General features: G+C 53.1%; 10 protein-coding genes across 10 annotated transcripts; 3 read left to right on the top strand and 7 right to left on the bottom strand.

Moving 5' to 3' along the window:
* Positions 1-603: 603 nt before the first annotated feature.
* Positions 604-2,754, top strand: N7459_005868 (aspartate--tRNA ligase MSD1; the record flags this gene model as incomplete). Its single annotated transcript, XM_056945052.1, has 3 exons — positions 604-805; positions 864-1,582; positions 1,636-2,754. The coding sequence occupies 3 exons, from the start codon at positions 604-606 to the stop codon at positions 2,752-2,754; spliced, it is 2,040 nt and encodes a 679-aa protein (XP_056799387.1).
* A 191-nt stretch (positions 2,755-2,945) lies between these two features.
* On the bottom strand, positions 2,946-4,319 carry N7459_005867 (uncharacterized protein; the record flags this gene model as incomplete). Its single annotated transcript, XM_056945051.1, has 2 exons — positions 2,946-3,701; positions 3,762-4,319. The coding sequence occupies 2 exons, from the start codon at positions 4,317-4,319 to the stop codon at positions 2,946-2,948; spliced, it is 1,314 nt and encodes a 437-aa protein (XP_056799386.1).
* Positions 4,320-4,840: 521 nt separating this feature from the next.
* On the bottom strand, positions 4,841-6,223 carry N7459_005866 (amine oxidase, flavin-containing superfamily; the record flags this gene model as incomplete). Its single annotated transcript, XM_056945050.1, has 1 exon — positions 4,841-6,223. The coding sequence occupies one exon, from the start codon at positions 6,221-6,223 to the stop codon at positions 4,841-4,843; it is 1,383 nt and encodes a 460-aa protein (XP_056799385.1).
* A 2,926-nt stretch (positions 6,224-9,149) lies between these two features.
* On the top strand, positions 9,150-11,992 carry N7459_005865 (Zn(II)2Cys6 transcription factor; the record flags this gene model as incomplete). Its single annotated transcript, XM_056945049.1, has 4 exons — positions 9,150-9,538; positions 9,615-9,729; positions 9,800-10,548; positions 10,621-11,992. The coding sequence occupies 4 exons, from the start codon at positions 9,150-9,152 to the stop codon at positions 11,990-11,992; spliced, it is 2,625 nt and encodes an 874-aa protein (XP_056799384.1).
* A 687-nt stretch (positions 11,993-12,679) lies between these two features.
* N7459_005864 (uncharacterized protein) lies at positions 12,680-13,207 on the bottom strand (the record flags this gene model as incomplete). Its single annotated transcript, XM_056945048.1, has 2 exons — positions 12,680-13,036; positions 13,097-13,207. 2 exons carry the CDS (start codon positions 13,205-13,207, stop codon positions 12,680-12,682), a joined length of 468 nt encoding a protein of 155 aa, XP_056799383.1.
* Positions 13,208-16,295: 3,088 nt separating this feature from the next.
* On the bottom strand, positions 16,296-17,909 carry cox10 (protoheme IX farnesyltransferase; the record flags this gene model as incomplete). The annotated part of the gene is made up of 1 exon (XM_056945047.1): positions 16,296-17,909. One exon carries the CDS (start codon positions 17,907-17,909, stop codon positions 16,296-16,298), a length of 1,614 nt encoding a protein of 537 aa, XP_056799382.1.
* A 150-nt stretch (positions 17,910-18,059) lies between these two features.
* On the top strand, positions 18,060-19,007 carry N7459_005862 (putative monosaccharide-P-dolichol utilization protein; the record flags this gene model as incomplete). Its single annotated transcript, XM_056945046.1, has 2 exons — positions 18,060-18,686; positions 18,747-19,007. The coding sequence occupies 2 exons, from the start codon at positions 18,060-18,062 to the stop codon at positions 19,005-19,007; spliced, it is 888 nt and encodes a 295-aa protein (XP_056799381.1).
* Positions 19,008-19,209: 202 nt separating this feature from the next.
* Positions 19,210-20,067, bottom strand: med8 (RNA polymerase II mediator complex subunit MED8; the record flags this gene model as incomplete). Its single annotated transcript, XM_056945045.1, has 2 exons — positions 19,210-19,882; positions 19,943-20,067. 2 exons carry the CDS (start codon positions 20,065-20,067, stop codon positions 19,210-19,212), a joined length of 798 nt encoding a protein of 265 aa, XP_056799380.1.
* Positions 20,068-21,276: 1,209 nt separating this feature from the next.
* On the bottom strand, positions 21,277-22,501 carry N7459_005860 (uncharacterized protein; the record flags this gene model as incomplete). Its single annotated transcript, XM_056945044.1, has 2 exons — positions 21,277-22,136; positions 22,198-22,501. 2 exons carry the CDS (start codon positions 22,499-22,501, stop codon positions 21,277-21,279), a joined length of 1,164 nt encoding a protein of 387 aa, XP_056799379.1.
* Positions 22,502-23,552: 1,051 nt separating this feature from the next.
* N7459_005859 (uncharacterized protein) lies at positions 23,553-24,431 on the bottom strand (the record flags this gene model as incomplete). Its single annotated transcript, XM_056945043.1, has 1 exon — positions 23,553-24,431. The coding sequence occupies one exon, from the start codon at positions 24,429-24,431 to the stop codon at positions 23,553-23,555; it is 879 nt and encodes a 292-aa protein (XP_056799378.1).
* Positions 24,432-26,086: the final 1,655 nt, after the last annotated feature.

Genomic DNA, 26,086 nt, shown 5'->3' with positions numbered 1-26,086 from the left:
GCACTGCAGATGGATTTTGACCTATTGAGATATCATATACGCAGCAGAAGAAAGAGAGGTGCTGGTCACCAAAGTAGTATCAAGTCAGCCACTAATGAAGACTGAACGACCACTTCTCCCAGACCCAGCTCTTTGCTCGTGCTACGTGTATTGTATGTCCACGGCTGAGCCGGTGGAAACACCACCAAGTCAAGATGGATCAGAGATGCCTTCATCGCGTCCGTTGAAAAAACAAGGTTGGTTGTGCCGAACGCATATTTCACTCTCCCTCCGTCCCGAGTCAAGCAGCCCTTAAGCCCTCAGAGAGGGAGAGCCGCAAGTCTCAGGGAGGAGAGATGGGTGTCATATAGAACACACTAGGCTTTCATCATCTGGAAAACAGTCAGTTTCATGCAATTTGAAAAGAACACGGTATATTTTGGAGGTGCCAACTCACTCGTTTAAAACTTGGAAGGATGAAGAAGAAAAGAAAGAAAAAGTCGGCGTTCGGCCGCAATTAAAGCAGCGCGCTAGGCCGCTTTGGGCGGGCGGATTCTGCCACTTTTTGGAGTCCCGCGCTGGACCCGTCAATCGTGTGGTCGTTGTTTCTCTACCAGACCGACAATGCTGGGTGTGGGCGTGCGAGTGCGAGTGCCGATGCGGCTTCGCTCGAGCTTCGTGCTCTCAAGTACCCTGCGCGCTCCTCGGTCTACACCTTGCGTGCGGCAGATCGCTGCACCGAGGCGCTTTCATCGGCCGGCTTGTCTCCGCGAGCAGCGGGTTCCGGGGGAGCTTCCTAGCTTTCTGGAGGCTTATAAACAGGCAGGTGAGTAGAGCAGATATCTTTGATGAATGAATTGCTAAATCCATACCCTTTTGAGTAGTCGAGTTCCCTCCTGCTACCCATGATTTCGAGTCCTTCCTCTCGCAGGCCGAGCCCAATACCGAAGTTGTCCTGCATGGCTACCTAGGCCACCGGGCTGATCTGTCCAAGAAGCTCTCCTTCGTGCGTCTGGCAGACCCTACAATGAGGCATAGCTTGCAAATAGTTGCCTTCGCCAAGAACGATGCCTTCGAGAAGCTCAAAGCTCTCAACCCCCACAGTCCCGTCGCGGTGCGCGGAACAGTGCAAAAGAAGAAGGCAAAGCCGTCGGAGGCAGGAGACATACCTGCGGAGGATTCATGGGAGTTAGCACTGGGAGACATTCACCCGTTGAATGATTTTCCCAAGGATATCATCATGACCCCGGAAACGGTCTTTGCACCCGAGCAGCGGTACCTGCAGCTTCGTTCCGATGCGGAGCTTCGCGAAGCGCTGAAGTTCAGAGCGGAGGTGCGCAATACTTGCAAGAAGGAGCTGGAGGAGTCCTGCCAGCCTGCGTTTGTGGAAATTGAAACTCCGCTGCTGTTCAAGTCGACGCCGGAGGGTGCGCGAGAATTCTTGGTGCCTACGCGCCGACCTGGTCTGGCCTATGCCTTGCCTCAGAGTCCGCAGCAGTACAAACAGATTCTCATGGCGAGTGGGATACCGAGGTACTATCAATTTGCGCGCTGCTTTCGGGATGAGGATCTTCGGGCGGATCGACAGCCGGAGTTTACACAGGTATGGGAGTTTCGGTCGGATATACGTGATATAGACGCTAATTTGATCGACAGCTCGATATGGAAATGTCATTTGCGACCGGTAGCGATGTCATGCGTACTATCGAGGGAGTTATTCGCCGACTTTGGTCGACATTGATGAAAGATCCCGCGCCCGAGGGCTCATTCCGCAGAGTTTCATATCAAGAGGTCATGGCTCGCTTTGGGTCCGATAAACCAGACACTCGATACGGTATGGAGATCATGCGACTTGAGCATGTTCTGCCAGTGGATCTGGTGGGTAAGATCTCATCCTTGACGAATCCGATTGTTGAGGCATTCAAGTTGGAAAGCGAGGACAATGATCCCGCCGAGACCCTCAAGTTTATCACTCGCTTTCTTGATTCGCCGGCCGGTATGCCATTCAACAATAACCCCGATGGCGGCCCAGGAGTCTTTGTATATAACGGCAAGCAACCTCTTTGTGGTCTTCAGCCATTTGGATTTGAAGCTGCCGACCGAGTTGAAGAACTACTTGAGCCCGACCACGGCGATCTGATTATCCTGCAAGCTCGCCCCCGAGCTCCATTCTCCGGTGGATCAACACCCATTGGTGACCTTCGCCGTGCACTGCACGCCTCAGCAGTCTCAACAGGCTTCAAGCCCGCACCCACAGGCTTTGACTTCATGTGGGTTGTTGACTTCCCTCTCTTTTCCCCCTCCTCGGACACGGAACCCGGCCAAGGTGGCGCAGCCGGCATCTCATCTACGCACCACCCATTCACAGCGCCCAAATCTGCCGCCGATGTGGACCTGCTCCTCACAGATCCCACCCAAGCGGTGGCAGACCACTACGATCTTGTCGTGAACGGTGTTGAACTTGGCGGTGGCAGTCGTCGTATCCACGATGCTGCGGTCCAGGAGTTCATCCTACGTGATATTCTCAAGATGCCGGCCGAGCGTTTGGCAGACTTCTCGCACTTGCTCGATGCCCTGCGCGCTGGATGTCCGCCACATGCGGGCCTCGCGCTCGGCTTTGATCGTCTCGTTGCTGTGATGCTCGGTAAAGAGTCTGTTCGCGATGTCATCGCGTTCCCAAAGACCGGCAAAGGAGGTGATGATGCCATGGTTCGCGCGCCGAGCCCGATGACCCCTGAAGCGTTGCGAACCTATCACTTGCAGCTAGAGCAGTAGATGTTGACAGTCGCATGTGGGTGTTCTATACCTACAACCGGCAGCATTGTACTATATGTGTACTATAGATTTAGATACCCGGTCGATCTCCCATCCATGAACACTAGTTCCAATTGTGAGAATCTTATGGCTTCGAAGGACTAACCTGTTCTTCAATCTTCATCGCCATTTCACACATACCTGAACGGTTCTCATAGAAAGCGGTAGCCTTTCCCGTGCGTATTTATGAGCCACTCGGCAATACGGCAGTCTCTATTGCTCCAGAAAGAAATAATTGTCTGCGAAATCTGACGTCTCCAGTCAATCTCCACCCCTAGCTCCCTAGCCATCATCTCGCAATTGACAAGGATCTGTCCGCAATTCTGCATGTATCTTGCTAGTTGCTCACGATTGGCAGGATGGAATGGATCGTGCGGCACTTTGAGGGTTCTTTTCGGCTCATAATCGGCGAATCGCATTACCATCGAGACCAGTTCTGGTGGGAGACAGCCCTGTTCATATAAAATTTGGCGCACGCAACTCACATCCTCTGCACTAGGAAAATGCTCCATCGAGGGATTCTCCAAGGTCAGAAACTCATCGAACGGCAGAAACCCGTAGTGCGGCCCGTTAATGGTATGCTCACCATTCTCGTTGAAGATGCCTATATTCTGCAACCAGTGTTTGCCTTTTTTGTTGACGAGATGGGGGCCATCATTGTGGAATCGGTCATCGGGGATCCCGAAAAACTGTCGATGGGGGTAGGTAATGACATCTGAAGTTCCTCCGGGGGCCGTACAATCCCTAAGCATGCGCTGATAGAATGCTGTATGGCGGTAGTCTAACTGGTCAGTTTTCCCGACCGCTGGGTCCCAAAGCTCAGGGACTTTGAGCACGGTGTTGAGACAGAGGTATACATATAACGCCTTTTCGTACAGCTGGTCCCATCCAGCATCAGGGGGGCTTGCCTATCCGCATTTGTTAGCTAGATCATTACATACGTGGCCGGGTTTATAATCGTGGCTTACCATGCAATGGCACTGGGCAGCGTTCTTCCAGCTTTCCAAAGCCACATCCGGATGAACGCATGCACGGAGAATAGGCTCCATCTCACCGTGAATGATCAGTGTCTTGACGATCTCGAGGTTAAAATACCCCAGCCCGTTGATCTCGTAAAAATAGGGACAGTCGTTGTACTCGTAGCTTCGGAGGAACGCGGCCACTATCCTCAGCTCATGTGGAATCAGTGGGGGCTCAGGGATGTCACCAGGGTAATAAATGCCGGACACTGGGAGCCATCGAGCCACGTAGGGATCAATTTTTTGGACAATCCTCTCGTCTAGCAGTACGTTTTCGGGATGGGGGAGATTGTATTCTGGGTACTTGCTCCGCTCTTCTGTTGCGCAGTCGTCGATGGCTTGCACGAAGTCCGAGACAAACTGGGTGAAGTCTGCGCCCTGATTCTCTTTCATGCGAGGAACGAGATTAGTGACTTCGTACTGGCATTCTTTCCCCGATCTGCGCGGGACCCAACGCAGATTGGATGTCAGGAGAGGCCATGGGATTCGGTCTGCCAAGTGGGCCATTGTACGAGACCAAGTTCGAAATCACGAACCAAATCAGCGTATTTGAATATCGGAACTGGAGGAGAAGCTCTCTTGGTCTGTTGTTCTCCGCGAGGAGGCGGGAGGGCAAGGGAGCTGCGAGGAAAGTGAGGAGCAGCGAACTAAATACCTAAGTGCAAACCCAGCGATGCTAACTGTGAGCGGCTAGAACATGCCACAAAGTGAGTCAAGAACTCGGCGCCTGCGCTAGGCCTGCGGTGAGGACGCCCAGGGGCGCCTGAATGTCGTATTTTCCAACATTGGGGAATTTTCGTCAAAGAATGAGAATAATGCCAAGATCCATGGCAGATATCCCATTCTCTTGTCTTGGACATCATGTAATCCGAAAATACACATATCCATGGATAATATTGACTTGACCCGTATCCTGACTATAGATATCCGTTCTCATGCTAATCGTGTAGTCTTCTAATGCCGAACTCATGGAAAATCCAATCCTGCAGACTGCTGCATGGAGAAACAGCCGAGGAGCCCTACCGACTCTATTTCAATAGACCTGGCAGCACGTATGAGTCGGTGAAATTCCAAAGCATCGCCGAGTTCTGCGTGTGGAAAGCAGCACCAGTATACCATGTGTTTCGATACCCCTGTAAAGCATACAGGTCCCTGTAAAATCCATTCGCGATTTGTTCGGGCGACACCGTTAGCTCGAATGGGGTATGACTATCGAACCGGACAAACCCAGGCTTTCGCGAAACATTTCCTGCAAATCCATTGGCTTGCAGCTTCTTGATGTATGTGACTATCGCACACTGGACTTCACTATCCGACAGGCCCTTTGGACTGCCATATTTGACGTCGAAGACGCCTTGAATCGCTGTTGCTGAGACCGAGTAGACACCCGGTAGCTTCGGTAGGTTGTATGGCGTGTCAGAACCAACGGAGTACGAGGTAAAGTTTGGCGGCAGCCCGGTGTTGTTGACTAAACTCGTGTAGTATCCGGTGTTCGCGAATCGGCTGAAGAGAGTAGACTCGCGGCTGTCGAGGGCAAGGGGCCTCATATTATCGACCTTTTGAGGGATTGCCACCAAGAGCTTTCTCCCCTTCACGGTTTGTGAGCCGCTGGGGGTTTGAACGTCTAGTTCAATTCCATCTTGATCCCTCTGACGTGTGGAGACCACGCGGCTGCTCAACAGCACATCAGGCCCAAGAAACTCAGCCGCATGGTCGTAGATTTCATAGTTGTTGTGACTCGTGGTCACCAAGAAACCACTCGACATATCTTGCAGGATATCCAATCCAAAATTCTTAAACACGTACAATGTTGGTTGGTGGAGGAAATCGCCTAAGCCCTGACCATACGTAAATATTGTGTAGGTCGCATTGCCAATATCAGGGTACTTGGTAAGAAACTGGCCAAACGGTAATAGCAAGTCGCCTGGAACGGGGTCGGGGAGAAAGAACCCAAGCTCAAGCTGCACGTATTTAGATAGTTGTTGCGCATATGCGAGGAGTGCCGCGGTAGGATCAGGACTGGTGTAATTTGTCTGTTTGCCAGTCTTCCCATCTAGATACTTGGGAACCGACGCGCTGAAACTCGGTGCCTCCATGGTCCAAGACACGTTCAATCGACCAAAATAGTCCTTCACAACTTGCTGGTTATGGAAGATGACCACCCCATAGTCCACTGTCTGTTTGGTTGCCAGATCCTGGTATGTATTGACGTGGCCCCCCAAGATGTTATCCTTCTCAATCAAAATGACCGATTTGCCCTCATCACGAAGTCGCACGGCAGAAAAGGTTCCAGAAGCTCCGCCGCCTATGATTGCGATATCGCGAACAATGGTGCTTTGCTTGCACTGGCTGAGCGAAGTGTGAAAAATGAGGCCCAGCGCGAGGAAGGCCGTGCGTGTTTGCCGGAGCATGGCTGCCTGATGCAAATATGTGTTAGGTGGCAAGCCGAGATGAAAGAAGATTTGAATTGCTCGCTCCTGTTTCAGCACATCACCCGACTTATATGCTTTCACAGTTTTTTTGCTGGTATAAACAGGCCACAGTATATGGTTCGGCGCTATGTGGTGTAGGGTCCACAATCTTGGGCCCCTGCGCAGTATTGCTGTGTATTGTGTATAGGGCGTGACCTGGCTGCAGAAGACTGATTCGGCGTTCGAGCTAATAGTTTGGAATTGGAGAAGTGTGGTTGCATCCGATTGCAACCTTTCGGATGGTGGTGGAGAGATTTGCATCTGATTGCGCTTATTCTGACTCGATTGGTTTAGATTTGGCCCGAAAGCTGTATATGAAGGTGTGAAGGTCAGGTGGATTGATATGTAAACTCTTCGATATCACCCGGCGGTATAATACTGCTTGTTGCAACAAGGTGAAGGGATCATATTGCTTTTTCTATTTTTCCGGCTGTTCCGAGCAGCAAATTTGATGCCATTTCCGACAACACTGTACGCCGATGACTTTGTTTGATCTTGCTGCTAGGCAGCCCCGCAGCCGAGAAGTAGAATGCAAGAAGCCCGTGTTGAATCGGGGTCGTCATCAGTTCGAGGGTGGCTGGTTTATGCGATTGGGTTGTGAGGTTCGGACCATGCTAGTAAAGTCTCCGTGGGTTGTTTCGACAACATCCACTTTCTCAAATCCAGACTTGGGGTATAAATCAATACCGGCAAGAGACGACATGACAATGAATCCTGGCCATCGCCGTCTACCTCATCACAAAAGTATTTCAGCAGCTTAGATCCTATCCCTTGTCGTTGGTGGTGTGGGTTCACTGTCATGAAGGTGAGTCCTGATAGGATCAATATGGCAGCCGTCTCAGATGTTTGGGTACACTCGCAGTGGACATACGATATGCTTCATTTGGAATATGATTGAGCACCCTTTCTCTTTCCTTTTTCAAACGTTTGGAAAAATCAAGCCATGAAGTCCCATTCATCGTATCAGGACAGTGGCCGCTTGTTGAGTTCATGTTTCTGGTGTTCTTCCGATCAGCCCAAGGGGAGATCCATCAAATGTGCATGCTTTGTACAGAGTTGCCTTCCCACTGTTAATACCATCGCACATGCCGTCGATGATCCACTGGATTTCGTTTTCGCTTTGATCTTCGCTTTTCGGCCCGGGAAACACCTGAAGGTGCAATGGACCATCTTGATGGGCTGGGTATTCGACTGTGCGGACAAGCCTGTCAACATTCCAACTTTAACTGGAGATATGGAGTATGCCATCCTTCATATGTCAGCCTGCCTGTGTTGGTGGGTTATTCAGACTTGTGTGGTGTTAATAGTGAGAGAGAGAGAGAGAGAGAGAGAGAGAGTGTGTGTGTGTGTGTGTGTGTGTGTTGACTGCGAAGTCACCTGAGATCCGCTCAGGCCGATTTATTATTCGGCATGGCCAGAACAGCATACTCATCCTCAGCTTGCAACTACACCAAAATACATAACCTCTGCACTACGCGGGGGTAAAATCCAGGGGAGCACGGTTGTATCCTTTTCGCCCTCATCATACGACTGGGCTAATGAAGACAGACTGCGGCATTTTGGTATGTTCTATCATAGCCTATGGTTCATAATCCATGGCGATGGAAGACGCCTTGCCACGCTTTGAGTACGTCGTCCCAAGCCACAATCAACATCCAACATCTTGCCTAATACCTTCATAGGTGCACCACGTCAGAAATTGGGGAGATTAGCGCGCATTACTCGTGCCCCACCTGCTCTCGAAGCTTCACCAAGTCAGTCGCGATTCCGAGTCTTCTGCCCGCAATAGTCGAAATTTGGCGCCGCGTTCCACCAATCAAGCATCTTGGCTGGCAGCCCGCCAATCAGAATCGGCGACGGCGTACATTCTTCGGCTTCCTTTTGTTGACCGCACAATTCTCCTCGGCTCTTGCACAAGAACCCTAGAGTCGGACCGCGCGGCCGCGCGCTGGCCCTCTAGTGCCATTGATCTGGCGGCTTAGCGTCCCGGGGAGGCGAAGCGCCGATTGGGTATTCGTGGAAGCCAGTAATACCGAGATGGGATTCCGACGGCGTGAATCGCGGTGGAAAATTTTTTTCCAAGGAGGCTAGGAGGCTTTCAGCTTTCCGGAATCCTTCTATCGCCTTCTTTGGGCGCGAGTGGCATCCGAACGAGCGCCACTGGCTTTGCGACTCAAACGGCTGTGCCTCGATAGGCATCATTGCCGAACCGAACGTCGCATATGATCACTCAGCCAATATCATCTCATTGGCCGGGCTATAGAGTTAACTAACGAGTTAACAACTAGTTAAAGGCTGTGATAGAAAAAACAAAGACGTCATTCCGCAGACGCCCGTTTGGTGGGGTCGAAGAGGAAGCTTGGGCCCGAGAATGAGCGATGAGATGGACAAGATTAGTCTGACACCGCGAATCGTGAATCGTTAATGCGAGTGAATGACAAAAGTGGCTTGTGCCGGACGCGCTCCTTACTTCATGCACTGCTTGCCCCCAGTTGTCGGCGTCCCCTGATCTGCATTTTCATCCGAGGTACGTACCACCCCATCGCCCCATGGAACAACGAGGAACTAGATTCTAGATTGTTCGGGGCATCGTGGGCAGCCTCTGGCCGCTTCGACCGCCAATGCCGTTTATATAGACCCCGTCGCATGCCTCTGGCGACGGCGAACACCCCGATCTAGGTGCACTTCACCATCCGTAGGCCCTAATCCCCACCCGTCTGCGCTTCTACGAATCCCGAGACTGTCATTGGCGGCATCTCAAACCGGAGCAATTGGTGTCGCACGCCAACCCCGTCGTGATCATGCCCGATGCCCTAGGAATAGTCTTGACCGTGCGATTGTGAATTGTCTCTAGGACACTCCTCTCATGACCAGCAAGCGACAGAAGAAACAGCCTCCTCGTCAACCAAATGAGGTTGTTCCGCTGCAGGAGCGGCCAGCGCCGTCGGAGCCGCATAGTGCGCCGGCAACGCCAATCCGGCCATCTGTATTGGAGCCCGCGCCAGCGCGAGGCATTCGGGGGCCCAATTCGACTCCCTCGCTCATAGATGGTGCCAGCGCCGCCAATGCCAAAGTGGCCATTCCGCGCCAGCCGGTAGGCCATGTGCCGCGCTACAGTCGCCGAGTACCGCGCGCCTGTGAGTCGTGTAGACAACGCAAGTCGAAATGCAGCGGCGACACGCCCGTCTGCCGGCAGTGTCGCGAGTTGCGGATTCCCTGTCAGTACCCCGTGGGTTGGCGGGAAAAGATGAAGAAGTAAGTTCCCCCGAGGATACTCCCTCCAATCGGCAGCCGAGATTGGGACCGCGGTTTACTAACAGTGTGTGTATAGTGAGATTGAGAGACTCTCGGCCGAAGTGCAGGACTACGAGACCTTTTTGAATGAGGTACGGAACTCAGTCGGCGAGTCTCAGACCGCGGACTGGATCAAGACTTTGCTGGGAAAGGTTTGTATTGTGCTGATAGATCACCCATGATCACCGTTGAGTTGAGCTGTTGCTGACGATGCCATGGAAGCATGGGCTGATGGGGGATCATGTCTTCGACACCTCCCATTCGCTTCTATCCACGCCTCAAAATGAAACCGAAGCTGATGATCCTTCTCCCCTCTCTTCAATTGGGTCATTGGAGGCCATTGATCGTGTCGAAGAAGACCTGAATCGAACAAAACACACCCAAGCCACAGGCTTCATGGGGAAGAGCTCCGAGATTACATGGATGCAACGACTGCAACGAGAGGCAGAACAGCACGCCCGAGGGGATCCCGGGACGCTGGATTCCTACCAGGATGAAGACGAAGAATCAAAAGACCGGTTCTCCCTCCACGCGCTGAACTATCACCTTGACGATTTCGACATCTCTGTGCCCGAACCGGTCCAGCTCTACCGCACCCCATCTCGACATCTCGCGAACCAGCTCTTTGACGATTACCTGAAAACCGTACACCCTTTCTTCCCTATCATCAGCAAGCCATTATTCCGCTCCCAGTTCCAGACCTTCTTCGACAGTTCCTCTCGTCCTGGGGCCGCTCGACCGGGCGACAAATGGCTCGCCATTCTGAACGCGATATTTGCCATCGCGGCGAAACATGCTCACCTTACACGCGCGCCTTGGCGTGGCGATGAGAATGACCACTTGGTGTATCTGACTCGCGCGAGGCTTCTTAGTATGAACGGCGAGGTCTTGTTCAGCCACCCCGATCTCCAGCAAGTCCAGGTGGAGGCCTTGATTGCATTTTATCTACTGGCATCCGACCAAATCAACCGGTTCGTACCATATCCCCTTATGCCCTTGCCCACCTATTGGATCAAACGCTAACCCTGATCTCTCATTCACAGCGCATGGAGAATCTCGGCCTTGGCAATGCGCTCCGCCATCACGCTCGGTATCAATTTGAAGAACACTAGTTCGCGAACCCCAAATATATCAAAGGAAGCTCGCTATAGGGTTTGGTGGTGCCTCTACACCTTCGAGCATATGCTGGGCATCATGACCGGTCGGGCTATCTATAGCCTTGACGGAGGATACGCAACCCCACTGCCGCTCCCTTTCGAAGAAGATCAACTCCAGGAGAACTCAGCAGCGGTGAAAGTGCTCAACGACCCAGCGTTGAGGGACGAGCAGATCAGTAGTGTCATGGCAAGCTACTGGATTCGACAATCGGAGGGCAGAGACGACAAGGCTCGGCCACGAGAGCCCGCGTGGCTCAGGAGTCTGCCTGTCAACTCCGGGCTATGCTATCTGTACTACTGTGATTTGACAGTCATCACGCAAGAGATTGTCAACAAGGTATACTCGACCAACTCCGTAATGCTTTTATGGTCAGACATCGAAAGTCGTCTGGAAGAACTCAGGTCCCGCATCGACCTCTGGCTTTCAAACCTCCCCAAGGGACTGGATTTTACCCAGGAGGACAACAAAGATACCAACGATCAACTTCGGTATAAGATTTTCCTAGCGTTCCAATACTACAGTACGCGACTCACTCTGGGTCGCCCGTGCCTCTGCCGGCGCGATGCGCGGCACAACAACTCCGCTCAGAGCTTCAGCCACAACATGGCCGTGATCACCCTGGAGTCTGCTTCGCGCATGCTCGACCTGATCCCTGACGAGCCCAACGTTCTCCAACTCTACGAGATCTGCCCTTGGTGGGGAGTGCTCCGCTACCTCATGCAAGCAGCAACCGTCATCCTTCTCGAGTTGTCATTCGGCAGCGTGCATGTGCCAGAGGACGAAGACAAACTCGTCAACCTCGCCAAGAAATGCATTCGCTGGTTCCACGCCATGTCGGAGCGCAGCATGGGCTCCCGACGAGCGTGGAAGCTCTGTGATTCCAGTTTCCGGAAGCTGGCCAGTGGCATGAAATACGACACTGACGACATCCCTCCTTCACATCCACACGCGCAAGAGCGCACCAGTGCCGCAAGCCCCTCCCAATTCCCGCTTGAAACGTCTCCGACCATTCCGGCTTCTTCGCGAGATTATTTTGGCCTGCAGTTTGAGGATCCATCCCCGTTTGTTGCTCGACCCGCACCGGAAGAAGATATCTGGACGAGCTACTTCAATCTCCCAACTCCTGATCTGATGTGGTCTATGCAGGGCTTGCCTGAGATGCCCGAAGATTCCTACTTCACCTACGACCCTCTCCACGAAGACTTTGTTCGGTCCTTGTTCACCTCCTCTGAAGAGGAGAGTCGAGACCCGAACTAAGCTCATGAACTAAACAAAAGCATTCACTGGTTCCAAGACGTAGAAAAGAAAAGAAAGAATACGATACCCTTTTCTGATTTGTGCTGTGTTGGCGCCGCTCAACCTACAGCCCTCTGTCTTTTCTGCGACGTTTTTTTCCCGGTTTCTTTTCAGTAGCGCCTGACCAGCCATGACTTGAAAAACAATATTTCGGTAATTATCGTCATCTTAGCGCATTAGCATTGGGGTAGGATAAACAAAAGCATTTGCATTTGTTATCGTGATATGATAGACAATATATAAGCCACAGTCGCACTCTGGCCGAGCATAGTCACGTACCACTATCAAGCCACGACGTAAAACCAGCCTCCTAGCTATTCGGCCGGATGCGCCGCTCGATGTCCTCAATCGACCCGGGATCTGGCCGCCTAGGACGATACAAAAAAAAATCGACGACGTCTCAATATTGGCTCGACGCCCGTTCGCGCCAGCAAGTCCACTATCGGCTGGCATCCGGACACGAAGGCCGTCTGCATCAGATCGTTCTGAAGCGCGGGCGATTCGATATCCGCATTGCCAATCGGCAGAAGGAGGAACTCGGCGAACTTCCCTGACCTCGCGGCACTTCTCACAATTGAAGCGCTATTGAGTCGCGGGTTGGTTTCGTGGGACAACAACAGTCCAAAGACTTCGTGACTGTCTCCACCCTCAATAGCCAGTTGCAAGGGGCGTCGTGTTCACAGTCTGCGCCAGATCGCCGATTTTCTTGGGCGACGCGTCGGCATTCGGATTCGCGCCGTTCTCCAACAAAAGCAAGATCATGCTCGGGGGCGCATGTTTGACCGCCGCGCACAGCGGCATCCAGCTTGCAATGGCAAACTGGAAATTGGGATCTGCGACCTCCTTGGACAGGAGGTATGTGACCCGAGCCTCGTTCGCGCGCTGCGCCGCGTATTGCAGCAAGAGCTGGACGTCCGCTCTCGCGGTGCCGCGCAGCTGCGGGTATCGGCGCCGTAGCGCGCGGAGCAGGTAGTCTGCGATGGCATCGTGGCCCTCGCACGCGGCCTAGGCAATCAGTCGGTGGTCATCCAGGTCGACGGAGTGCAGACAGGCACCCCGGCGCACCAGAGGCTCGACGATGTCGAAGTGTCCGCCGCGAGCCGCTAATGCGAGAGCGCTCCGGCCCCAGCGGCTCTTGTAGTTGATATTGACGCCCCGGTCCAGGAACTTGGCCATGACGGCCGTGGGGCCGTTCTTGGCGGCGTTCGAGATCGGGTGTTTTTCTCAAGGGCTTCTCGCCACGGCGACTCGGTTTACGGTATCGGAGGTGCTTTGCTCTGGCGAAAGGAGTCGTGCGGGCCCCATAGTGCGATTCCCATTGCACGTCCGCGACGGCATTCAGGACGTGTTGCAGTGTTCCTTCGCAGCCTTGTTTCGCACCACAAGGCTGAGCCTTTGGTGTTTCAGACTGCGAGCGTAGAGATCAGGGTTGAGGGCGGCATAGAAGAAGCCTGCAGGAGCGCGTTCGAGTCCTTGAGATCCAGTTTTCGGGAGGTGAGATGGAGGGTCTCATCTGGTATTTTCAGGAAGGAGATTTCGTGGACGCTGGCCGTCGGCACCGTTCACAGGGTCGATCAGTAGATCCGACAGCTCGCGATGGGGGTCGAGCCTCGAATGGACGGATCGCCGTTCTCGATGGTGAGTCGCCCCGGACAGTGCTTTTTCATAATCAAAATAGAATCAACTTGATCATAGATGTAAGAAAGCGGGAAACTAAACGCGGGGATACACTACAGAACTTGAGCGGAGTAGCGAAACGCCTAATCCGTTATTTTCAAGGACCAAATAGTTTATCATCAATAGATCTTTGCTAGCGATGCCTGGGTTGTGAGGCAGGCCCACGCTAGTGTGTAGATAGCTTCATACTCATACAGATCTTCCACGCCATCAGAATCAGTACAGAGGCGCCGTTTGAGAATATAGGAGTTCTGTTCTACCATCGTTCTCATGGCCAAACGGAGTAGGGTATAAGGGGCCAGGAATTCGGAAAAGGGCAATCTAGGTTGCAAGAAATCACAGAGGGGGCAAGAAGAGCAATGGAGTCTAGAAACCGCTATTCTTGTCACTTTAGGGATAGGCTGGAGAGGCGGGCAAGGTAGTGGGAGGTCCCTGAAGAGAAGAGAGCAACCAGGGGCTAGAGCTATCAATGTTATGGAATCGCAGGGGAAAGGATGTTAAACAGAGGAGCTAAGAATGGCCCCCTATCAGGAGCGCGGGCAAAGGACCTGCGGCGAAATCCCAAGTGGACATGGATGGGCCACGAGGCACAGCCAGCGAAAGACATGAGGAGCAGAAATAGGCTCGGCTTGTTATACGCATTCGTCACGCCCAGGCCAACAACGGTGAGCGGGACCCTTGAAATAGCGTCAAAAGCTGCCGTTGCTACGGTGAAGCACAAAAAAGATTGCGAGGGAATCAGCGTGAAAGCCGCAATGGTAACAACGTGAAGAAGTAGTCCATCTACTCGACAATGGGAATTTCCACTACAGTTCTATTTCGTCGTAATACTTTATAAATCCTCCTTCTAATGTATTGTATTAATAGGGACCTACGTATACTTAGGAAATAATTACTAGTGCTTTAGGGTGTGTAGCTTGCCTACCTGTTACATGATCTACGAGTTACTCCGTAGTATCATCAGAGGTACTGTATGACCCAATTGCCCGGCCCTAATTCTACATATCGCCCCAGATTCCTCCCAAGACACCTTCGGCTTAGCTACCTAGATAGAAAATTCCTCTTTATCGGAAACTGGGTATAAAACGCAGGTCCGTCGCCTTCGAAAATACTCTCGGCGACCACCCCCTTCCCTCCTGCGTCGCAGTCTACCCGTCTACTTGAACATTCTCCATCTCGACTCTAACAATCGATTTGCCACCATGAAACTCCTCAGTCTGACCCTCGTTACCGCTCTCGCCGTGCTTAGCAGCGCCAGTGTTCTGCCAAACCCACTCGTAGAACGAAGCTGCAAGGATAGTGAGTCTACACCAATTGTCTTTCTAGTTATTTCCTTGAAGTTTATCGCGGCTTGGGCTGGTTTGGAAAGTGGCACTCGCTTACTTCTCCCCTATGCAGTCGACCACTTTTGTTTGTGGGATCATATGTGCTGTTCGAAGAACTGCAAATCTCGTGCAACCTCGACTGGGTCCTTCAGCGGCTGGTACTGTGCTCCGGCAGAGTAAATCAGGCTGGATGGTTGTATTTAAGTTGGCACTCAGACACGAGTCAAGACCCAAGGACGTCAAATTACCCTCTGGGGGCCTAGGCTGTATTTCTGAGTGGCTGTATTTCTGAGTGTTTAAATGACATGCTAAACTTACGTTAATGGAATTAAAATGAGATTAGTGTGACGGTCTACTAGATCTATTATCATATGACCCATGATTGATATCTTCAGCTGCCGCTTCTTCTCTTTCTCCCCTTTCCTTCTCATTATGTTGAATATTCTTGTCTTACTCCTCAGAAAGTCGATACTCAGTCGATTACTTTGTCTGCCTAGCACCCCTATCATAATTAGGCTGAGAGAGAGCTTTGTGGGTAGATCCTTATATCAGGCTCTGCGGGTAAGAGATATTATCGATGCGATATAGGCTCTGTGTCATTGCTACACACGATTGTAGTCCGTGAACGGCCTATGTTAGTTTCTTGAGCGTGCCAGATTTTAACAGATGATGGCAATGAACAACAATTGCAGTAGATAACAGAATTTATTGGGGTAGAGAAATGTGCTTTCCTACCAGTTCTCTGTGGTGTCATTGCAGTCTTTCTTTGGATATGTTAAACGAGCGTGGATGAAGATTGTATGACAGGCCAAGACGTGAGTAAAAAAGAGCCATCTTTATGGGAGCCTTTGTTCATCACATAGCTAGCTATATGCAAATGCAGACGAATCGTTAGAATGGTGATGGCCGTGGTTTGTCAATTTAGGAAAAATAGCTACAATATTTCAAAGAAACTGAAACTAAAAGCCATGTGAGATTGAGAGTAACCGGACTCGAAGATGGAGGTCAATTTATACTCAGTAGTCTAAAGCCAGTCATGTCTGGTATACCTAAGTTGGACGTTGTCACGCCACGGAACTCCAGCACACAACCAATGAAATGTGGAGCAAATATATACAACTAAGAATATGAGATATATCAGAATAGAAAGGCTCCATATGGTGGTGGTTGTACAATATAAAGCAGATAACGCCGCTCCCAACCGCTTTATAGGACTGAATCAGGAAATCAACACAATGCAAACAGGACGAATGAGACAAGTCTCATGCAGTTGACACACTACTCGCCCGATTTGATGACGAACCACCCTCAGTGGTTGTAGGTTGTGCACCGTCGTCCCCAACGGTTTCACCTGAATCATCATAATACAAATATTCTTCATCTTCTTCCGGCTGTCCGAAAATGTTCCGCCACACTCCGTCCCATAGGCCCTTTTTGGTCACCAAACCTCCAACAAGAAGAATCGGCAACTGCCAAATACTAGCCCAAAAGAGGCCTCGCGCAGTGCCCTGACTCCCCTGATGCTGCCAGAAGCGATAGGCCTCGCGGACAAGCCAGCCGTTGGCAAAGGTACTACTCACCAAAAAGGCGTGGCCAACAACGCCGGCCCACCAGAGACCGATCGAGATGGGAAACATGAGGACGGAATATCGCAACGCAACTCGAGCGTTGCGTGCAGGATTAACCCAGCACATCATTCTGTAGCCAGCAGCCTTGTAATCGTCCCGAATAACGTGCGAGAGGGCGTTAAAGTGTGGGAATTGCCAGGCAAATAAGACCCCACCAAGCAGCCAGCCACCAATGCTGTCCTCGCTGAAGAGCATGTCGCGCCAGGAGTCATGGCCTGTTGTCGCCGTCTGACCGGCCGCAGCAACCCAGCCCATAAGTGGTGGGATTCCGCCAACCACCGCACCGACCCAGGTGTTGATTACGTGGATACGCTTCAGAGGGGTGTAAACGAAAGCATATAAAGCAATGTTCGTTGCCGAGAGAGCCGTAGTGGTAGGATTGGTTCCGATATACAGCAGCCCAAGACCCGCAGCAGCGGTTCCAACGGCGAAGAGCAAGGCCGCCCGGCGGGAGACCAGCCCACGAACGAGCGGACGATTCCGGGTACGTGACATCAGTGCATCATATTGCGGCTCGAACAACATGTTCAAAGTATTCGCGCTGCAGCAGGATAGAAAGGTACCCGTAGTCAAGTATATGAAGGTCAAGGTTGAAGTTGAGAGTGTTGGGAGTGGGGTCATGGCCGGGTCGAGAGTAAGCAGGGAGGAGATAGGGTACATCCCGTATGCGGAAGTCGTGGTTAATAGGATCAAAAACGACAATCGAGGTTTCGTCAAGGCCAGAAAAGCAGCGAGCTTGCGACGGATCGAGGTAGTGGGGAGGGCGGACGAGAAATTTGATAGCTGCGCTGACGCATCGAGCGGGATGGTAGGTTCTGCTTGGCCGTTGGCTATACCCGAATCCTTTAAACGTTTCCTCCGTCGATGAGGTAGTTCATGTCGTCCAGATTCTGGAGCAATTGGTGTAGGTGAGGGTGTCTCGGCCGCTGCTGTTGGGTTTGCGGAGGCATCGTTCGATGGTTGAGAGGTATGAGAATTCGAGAGAGAACCGGAATTGGTAGATGCAAATGATGAGAGGAAGCCTCCTCTTGTGCTCGAACCATCGTAAAGGCGGTTAGGGGAGAAATAGGTCTTGTGGAGAGTCGAAGGTGACTGGCCTTCCGCAATCCCGGTTCGCCGATGCGAGGAAGACAGGAACCCTCGAATGGCAGACGGTGGTTGCGCTCGTGATCGAATCAGACATCGCGAGCATACCAATGCCTCTCGAGGCGGCCCAGGCCTCAATATGGCGGACCGTAGCGGAATCATGGCGCGTCCGAGGTCCTCGAAAGAAGCGGACGAGAGCAAAGTGGAAAGATGCGAACTTTCCCTGGCGGCGCACGGACCAAGTCGGCGGCGTGGAATGTCAACACGTATAAACACATTTCTTGCGCTCCATCCTTCGCCGCTCAAACCACCATGGACGTTCTTCAGAAGACCGTGCTGGATCCTCTCCAGCCTTATCTCCACCCCATCGTCAAGGCTATCCCTGAGCCTGTCCATGATGCCGTCATCTCGTTGATCGGCGCCCCCTGTCACAGCGCGCTGCTTCTCAACCTCGATGTCACCCAAGACCCCGCCTGCACATCCCTGGCTATCTCGAAAGCTCTCGGTATTGCCATCGTTGGTGCCAGTGCTGTGGTCAAAGTCCCACAGATCCTGAAGCTCATCAGCTCGCGCTCGTCTGCGGGTGTTTCCTTCGTCTCGTACGCGCTTGAAACCGCCAGTTTGCTCATCACGCTGTCGTACGGCGTGCGCAACCAGTTCCCCTTCAGCACATACGGTGAATCTGCTCTTATTGCTGTGCAGGATGTGGCAATTGGTGTTCTCGTCTTGACTTTCGCCGGCCGCTCAGCTGCGGCGGCCGCCTTTGTCGCTGTCGTGGCGGCCAGTGTGTACGCCCTTCTCTTCGACCAGACTCTCGTGGATGCGCAGACCATGGCATACCTACAGGCTGGCGCTGGAGCTCTTGGTATTGCCAGCAAGGTCCCTCAGATCTATACCATCTGGAGTGAAGGAGGAACCGGACAGCTGAGCGCATTCGCGGTATGTCGCGTCCACTCTATTGCATCTCAAGACATTCTTACTGACTTTCTTTGTCTGCAGGTCTTTAACTACCTCGTTGGCTCGCTTTCCCGCATCTTCACCACGCTGCAAGAGGTGGACGACAAGCTCATTCTCTACAGCTTTGTCGCCGGGTTCTCTCTCAACTTCATCCTTGCAGCCCAGATGGCGTACTACTGGAACAGCCCAGCGCCGAAGAAGGCACCCCGCACCAAGACCGTGGAGAAAGCGCCTAGCGGCGCAAGCTCCGGGGCATCCCCCAGACCAGGCTCCAAGACACCCACCACTCGAAGACGGGGTTGAGAATGTTTTCTAGCTAAGCTGCACTTAAAATCTTTTCGTAATACCTCTGATTACTGCTTTTGAATTCGTCCAGAACCTTGGAAGGCCTACAAGAGCCACCCTAGTCATGTCTATTCATGTTCTTCATGCAGTCCGTATGTGTATCATGTGTAGAGAACCCGCGCCTCTGTAGTCCCTCAACTGACCTCAAGCACCGGAAAGACTAAGGCATGCGCCCGGTAGTCATATATCGCAGAATATCGCCCAGCGGCACGAAGGGCTCCACAGCATGCGCATGGTGAGGTGCAATCTCAAACTCGAAGCCTGCACCACCGCCCGACTTGCGGTGCACTCCGACGATCTCCATCTCATCTTCACCCTCCCCCTCGCCTTCCTCTTCTTCTTCTTCCTCTTCCTCCTCCTCTTCATCCTCGTCATCCTCCAATTGCTTCTGTAGCCCAGTCACCACGTTCTGTATACCAGCTTCACGTTCCTCGAGCGTGTAATTCCCACCCCAATTCCGCCGCCTGGCCTGCTCGTTAGCCTCAAGCGGCGCCCATTCCCATAGCTGCGCCAACTCGGCCTCGCTGAGCTGTTTCCGCTGTGGCGCTGCCGCCGCTAGTGCACTCGGATTCGGCGTCGGGTTGGTGGGATCTAAGGGGGAGGTCGGAGATGGCTCTGAGCCAGCAATACGGCCGCGCGCGACCCAGTCCTCGACTCGGGGGTCGAGCTTCGTGCGCAGAAGCTGCTCGAGGGTGTTTGATTGTGTACGGCCAGGATAGTCGGGGCCAGGGTAGGCGACGAGCGAGGAGAGGAGATCGCGATGGTCGGAGAGGTGTTCGGATACGCTGACGAGGTTGTTGGATATGATATTTGCTTGTGATTGAAGCGAGGACCTGGCGGTTCGGGTCAGCTAGAGGTGATTAACGTGGGGACGCTTTGGGAGAGCTGCGTACCATGGGGGGAGAGGGTCGCTTTGGTTCAGACTTGCGATCAGAGAGCCCAATGAGCGGGTTAATTGGACGAGGCGCTGGCGAGATTGTTCGAGTACTTTGATCTGGTCTTGGGTGAGAGTGGCCATGGCGAGCTGGAAGACGAGCCGAGTGGGTGTGAGAGAAGATAAAAAACGCGGAGATGCGAGGCAGGAAGCTTTGGTGGGGATCGGTCCGCTAACTATAAAACGGAACGGATCGTGGTCACTATTAGAGCTGCACACTCTTCGACTCCGATCTTTTATCAACGGGTAGTGAATGAGTTCTTGACTTGTCTGTCTTTGTGCTTCCCGATTACAATATGCTCAAGCAAGCTGAAGTATACTTTGGAACGAGGGCCTGCAGCAGGCATGCCCAATGGATATAGTTCACGGGGGTTGCGCATTCAGGTCTGAAGTCATTCACTAACAGCGGGGAAACATTACTTTTATTTTACGGATAGATACACATGCCCTGGTTAGCCCGCTCGATCTGGTATATCCATCAGGACTTGTTTTTCCTCGATCTACCCAAGCTGTATGGGCACTAGCCACAGACCTGCACACTTTCTCCCCAATCTGTTCCTCCACTTGTGCAAGCTAGGCCCTTGACCGGATTTACTGTACAGATGACTACGTAAGTGTCGAATAATCCGTAGACCTTCCCCTCTTATCCAAAAATAAACAGCAGCCGGCCAACACCAACCTATTGGACCCTTAGAGCCTTGGCAGTGCATACTAGAGTGAGTCCCGACAGACAGCCCAACCAATACGAGACCTGTGTGGCGGTATAGAGACCCTTGAGCTATTTATGGCAGTCTACTTCGCTACGTAGAAACCCGATCTCTTCTCCCGTTGTTATTTTTGGACGATATCCGGTGTCTGACGCTGGCCCCGGGCTGGAAGGTGGGAGGGGGAGAAGGGGGAGATAAATAGAGATATGGTGCCGCTTTCCTGGCAACACCGCTCGGCGGTGTTTCCTCTATGAGGCCATTAAATTCATCTTCAAGTACTCTTCCAGCTTTACTCTTCGAATCTATTCTGGTTGAGATGTTGTGCCTTCTCATTCAACTATTGAGGTCAGGAGAGTGGTCATCAGTGACATTCGATGTCCCGGATATACCAGTGCAATTCGAACTGGAAAACGACCCCGGGAAACGGAAAACAAACGCAAGAACGCCATGAATGATGGAAACAATCGAAACGACATTCCAGCACCGAGTCATTAATATACCAGCAGGAGTCTGTGCGGCACAGCTCGACAGAATATCATCTCACAGGCTCTGGCACCGGCCACGTTTTCGGGAATCATCTAGGATATTACAGAGCTTGCTTCTTGTCCACATCGGAAAAGGGCTGCTGCTGCTGCGTCTGCGTCTGCGTCTCCATGATTTCCTGCTCGAATCCGGACTTGGAGGTCTCCTGCCCGGGATGACCATACCCATACCCATACCCAACTTGGTGGTGACTACCATCGCTATCTGTGAACCCGAAGCCGGGGCCATACCCGTATCCTGCGGCATGCATCTGAGGATCGGCCCAGCCACTCTGCGCCTGCGTAGGGGTGCTAATGGTGGTATCGTGCCAGCGAGCATACAGATGATTCGAGAAGCGGTTGCGGCGGGCGCGCTTGCGGCGCCAGCGGATGAAGAAGAAGCAGCACCCGCCAACGCCGCAGAGCAAGATCACGAAGCCCACCACCGGGACTGCGATCACCAGGCCCAGGTTCACGGAGTGACCCGAGGATGAAGTGGAGAGGGACAAACTCGACGGGAGGAGAGACTCGGCGAAGATTCTTGTCGGGGAAACATCGAAGGCATGGCCGCCTACGGTTGGGAAATGGCAGTTGTATCGGATGGCTTCGAGGACTGCATTCGATGAGTTAGTGGTTCTTGCTGATACAGGGTTGTATTGGCGTGGGGAGTACGTACAGTTGGCGAGGTACAACTGGCGTTGGGGAACTTGTGTCAAATTATAACAGAATTCGCAGGTGTTCACGACGTTATCGGCAAAGGAGGGCGCGGAGCACCAGGAGTCCAGGTTGTCTACGGCGGGGTCCTGGACATCGGTTTCCACTGCGAGCCGGACGCCGTCGCACGACACGGTACATGGCGAGGAGAGATTCGAGAATGAGACCGGGTATCCGTACACGCAGGTTGAGAACGCAAAGCGCATGTTATCTAGACCGGAGATGTTAGCGCCGACAATTCTCTCGGCTTGGGAGTTTGGCGGGTGACTTACAGAGACCCCAGTTGACGTCGGTTTCGCCAGTGTTGGTGTCCTGGAAGGTGCTCTTTAACTGACAGGAGACGCAGTCTTGGAAGTTTTCGCCCTTGGTCTGATTGTACGAGCCGTCCAGGCAGACGATCTCGGAGGAGGTCGTGTTGGAGGTCGGCCCAGATTTACTGCAGGCGTCTGTACATGGCGAGCCACTGGTAGTTCTCAAGCCCACGGCATTTGGGAAGAGGCTGCTCAGCAGGAGGGTGACCAGGACACTCGACAGCATGCTGGAGGACCGTGGACCGGGGCCCCAGAGTCCGAGCATTATGGATGAGCAGCAAGCGAGCGGGCAGACACTCAGTCTGACAGCTCCAGGTTCCTTCTATAGTCACCAAGGAGGGGAAGAATGAAGAGGCCTGGTGCCAGAGGAGGGCAATCACGGTTTCATGGACAGTCGCAGCTGTGGGAAAAAGCGCAGGTTAGAGAGTTAGGCTGATCGGGAGGAGAAGCTTCTTTTTTCAGTGCGACCAGCTTTCGCTCCGGCGGCGACCGGGGTGTGATGGTCGAGAGGAGAGATGCATCCGCCAGAGGCTGGCAACGTAGGAGATGCCCACTCGATGCAGCGTGAATCTGCTTAGTGTCGACGAGGGGAGGTGCCCGTCGAATCAAGCACATCCCCTCGCGGCGTTGCTCCCGGCGCTTAGAGGGCATCACACAGAGGCCGAGGGCCACTGGTAGATGAATTGAAGGCCAACGGTTGGTCGATAAGCCATGATCGCCGGGCCACCTTGGTTGGAGTGGATCAGCTCGGGCGTGACGAGTGTGATGAAGTTGGCCAGTGATTGGCGAGCGGCCGTTGTGACTGTGACAGCCACTGCATATTCCTGCACGGACCGGCGGGTGTTCGCTGCGGCGCCCCCTCTCCGCCGCAATTCCGACTTGCGATTGAGACGGATATTGGTATCACTCAATGGTCCGAAGGTCGAGGAGGAATTTAAGCGCTAAGCAAAATCATGGATAAGTTGAGAACAACACATCAATCGGAGTGGAGATGTATTGGGGAATGCCATTAAGGAATCCATCCATGGAGACAGGCCAACAACGGTTACTAATGCCCTATACTTGAAAGCATCCATAGATGACGAATCCAAGAGATATCAAATTGGTGTTTATGAAGAAGCCTTCACAGATTCCTGTCAATATACCAAGAATTAAGCCCGATTAATCGCCCAGCACAATTCCGCCCGAAAATAGATGAAGGTGCTCAAGGGCCACCCAGAGAAAGCAACGGAGCAAAACAAAAGCCTCCCACAAATGAACAATTCTAAATTCCCAAGATAGAGGATGAATGGGCAAGAGAAACCTTGCTTCCACATTCAGCCATAGAGCTCATCGTAAGATGGAACGAGCTCATTGCGAGCCGCAGGCTCGGGTTCCCGGTACCTCGGACGGGGAACCGGAGGCCGCTTTTCCGCATGCGCAGCATGCGTTGTGGTATACGCATAGCGTGGCGTATCAGGAGGGAGTGAGGGCGCCGAGACCGACGATGCAGCAGTATAGCTCGTCCGTCTGGAGCTGGCAGTTCCGGCCACAGACGAAGACTGTTCTGTCATCGAGCTTTGCACGCTGAAATGGCGCATGCGTGATGTGACCGACAGCGGCGGGGACCTTGCCGAGTGATCGTTGTAAGAGTCTGAAAAATCTCGCGGCGATGAACGAGGCATATCTCCAGTCGCATAGCCGCGATAAATCGGACCGCCCCCGGGGTCACCCAGTGTATCACGTCCCTCGTCATCTTCATCGCAGGATTCATCGCACGTTCCACCTTCGTTTTCATCGGTCATGTCGTGTCGGGCAGCATTGATGCCAAGGCCGCGGACGGGTGGTCGATGGCTTCTCTCCGGGCGATGTCGTATATTCTCATCAAAGTAACCCTTGGGGAAGGTCGATTCAGCGTGCATGGGTTCTGGGCTATAGGTGTAATGAGAGCCATAGTCGCTCAGCATTCCCGGGCTATGTGGTGGAACTTGGCCCATAGAAATATAGCGTCGTGTCTCCTCCGACTGTGAATTCTGTCTTTCCCCATTGGAAGCATTGGCGACAAATCCAGATGGTTGATTCCATTGATTCCATGACCCATCGTTGGGATGACTGATGGAAGTGTCACCCCAACGAGAATGCAGCTCCGAGGAAACTCTGTGCTTTCTCTTGAACTTCTTCACCAGATTCGCCATGGCCTTGAACAGATTGGGCATCGAAGGGAGGCGAAACTGAGCAGCGCTGGAGTCAACACGGAGAGAAAATAAACCAGTTCTCAGAGGGAGGCCAGTCCACTCCCAAGTGCGAGGCTCATCTCAAAACTGATGAAACTGCCCCCGCAAGAACCAAGGAGCTCACCTCCGAGAAGACAGATTCCGAGGGCAGAGCCAAAGAAGCAACGGAGGGAAGGATGCCAGAGCAGGTGACACGCCCGCATGTGTTGAAGTTATATCAAGAGTCAGAGTCTGTGAAGAACCGCTCACCAACAACGGCATGTCTGTAGTGTGACCTAGAAGAGAGAAGATCTTCTGGGGGAGTACTTCACGGGTGGGTGTTGGGAACCCAAATCACTCAGCAAGCAATGAGGAGGCCTGTGTTGGGCCCGGCACAGTGGTTCAACCCCTCTGGCGGTGGCCCCGGGGCGCCACTTAGCATGAGGATGATGCGTATCCGGCACAGCAACAGCGCTTCTGAAGTAACAGCGGGCGAACCGCAAGCGCGACAGCTGGCCGAACGAAGCAGTCTAGCGGGCCCACGGTCAATTAGGATGGCTCCGATGGCTGCAGTGTCGGTACACAGTTGCAACCAAGAGGGGGGAAGGAGGGGGTCGAGTGGATGTTCAGCCCCGGGACAACCCGTTTCCTCTGAACATGGTCAGTCAGTTGCAACTTCGCGGCGCAGGAGGTGCAGTTGACAGATGGAGGGCGAGTCAGGCGCAGGTTGCATATAGTATCGATGCACGTCGGTCCGCCGTCGTCTTGGCATGGCGCTTGTTCTAGGATCTGCGCCCGCGCACAACTGCACTCAAAGGGCCAGCACTGGGACGTGGCGATCGGAGTGCAGCCAATGCGTGTCTCCAGCATCAGACTGGCCGTGAATCACCCGCTGGAGAACGGACGGGAGTGGCTGATTGAAACTAGGAAAGCGGATACGGCGACAGGGAAGAGCCTTCCCGACCAGTGTGACTAGGCGTCGAGGCTCTCTGGTAGGCAGACACTGCGCAGGGTGCAGCAGGGATCAGAAGAGGGGGTGGGGGGCGCGGTCGTCGAAGTTGACAGAAAGACACCCTGTTTCACCATGGCGCAGTCAGACCCCTGCAACGGAGTGGACTTGCAAGCCCGTGAAGTGGAGATCACAGATGCGGCAAAGCGACAATGTCCTTGCAAGAAACTATGAGGATTCGGCGCAATGTGCGGCAGTCAAGGGCGTCGTGTGCTGGCGGACACTGCGCCGAGAGCAAATCTCGGTTCGGAGGCATAACAAGGTTGATCGACCCGATGGCCTCGTGGCAGCAAACCAGTCCGAAGCGTGGCTTAGGCGCCGCCGAAAGAGGAGAGGGACTGCAGCTATGGAGGGCGTACGGCGTACTTTGAGAGGAAAGGAACCATTATGATGACTGGGGAGGAATCGCGCGAGATCGACGGTGGCACAGACCGTGCGGGCGTCTGTTAGGGGGGTCTCGATCTCACTCCACTCCGGACGCGTCGTGGAAATAATGAGTGGTTGGGGAGGAAAGAGAGTGGAGAAGGGAGGATGGAGGATGGAGGAGGATGTGCGCGGGGAGTGGCCGAGGGACTTTGCAGTGTACGGATTTGGAATCACCAGCCCGATCATCACGTTGACGCCACGACGTTTTGAGTTGCGGTAGACT

This window comes from Penicillium hispanicum (genome assembly GCF_028827665.1).
Source record: "Penicillium hispanicum strain IBT 35686 chromosome Unknown utg000005l_segment0_segment0, whole genome shotgun sequence".
In the NCBI taxonomy this organism is placed as follows: domain Eukaryota; kingdom Fungi; phylum Ascomycota; class Eurotiomycetes; order Eurotiales; family Aspergillaceae; genus Penicillium; species Penicillium hispanicum.
Note: the sequence above shows the minus strand (reverse complement) of the source record. Positions and strands in the feature narration are given on the sequence as shown.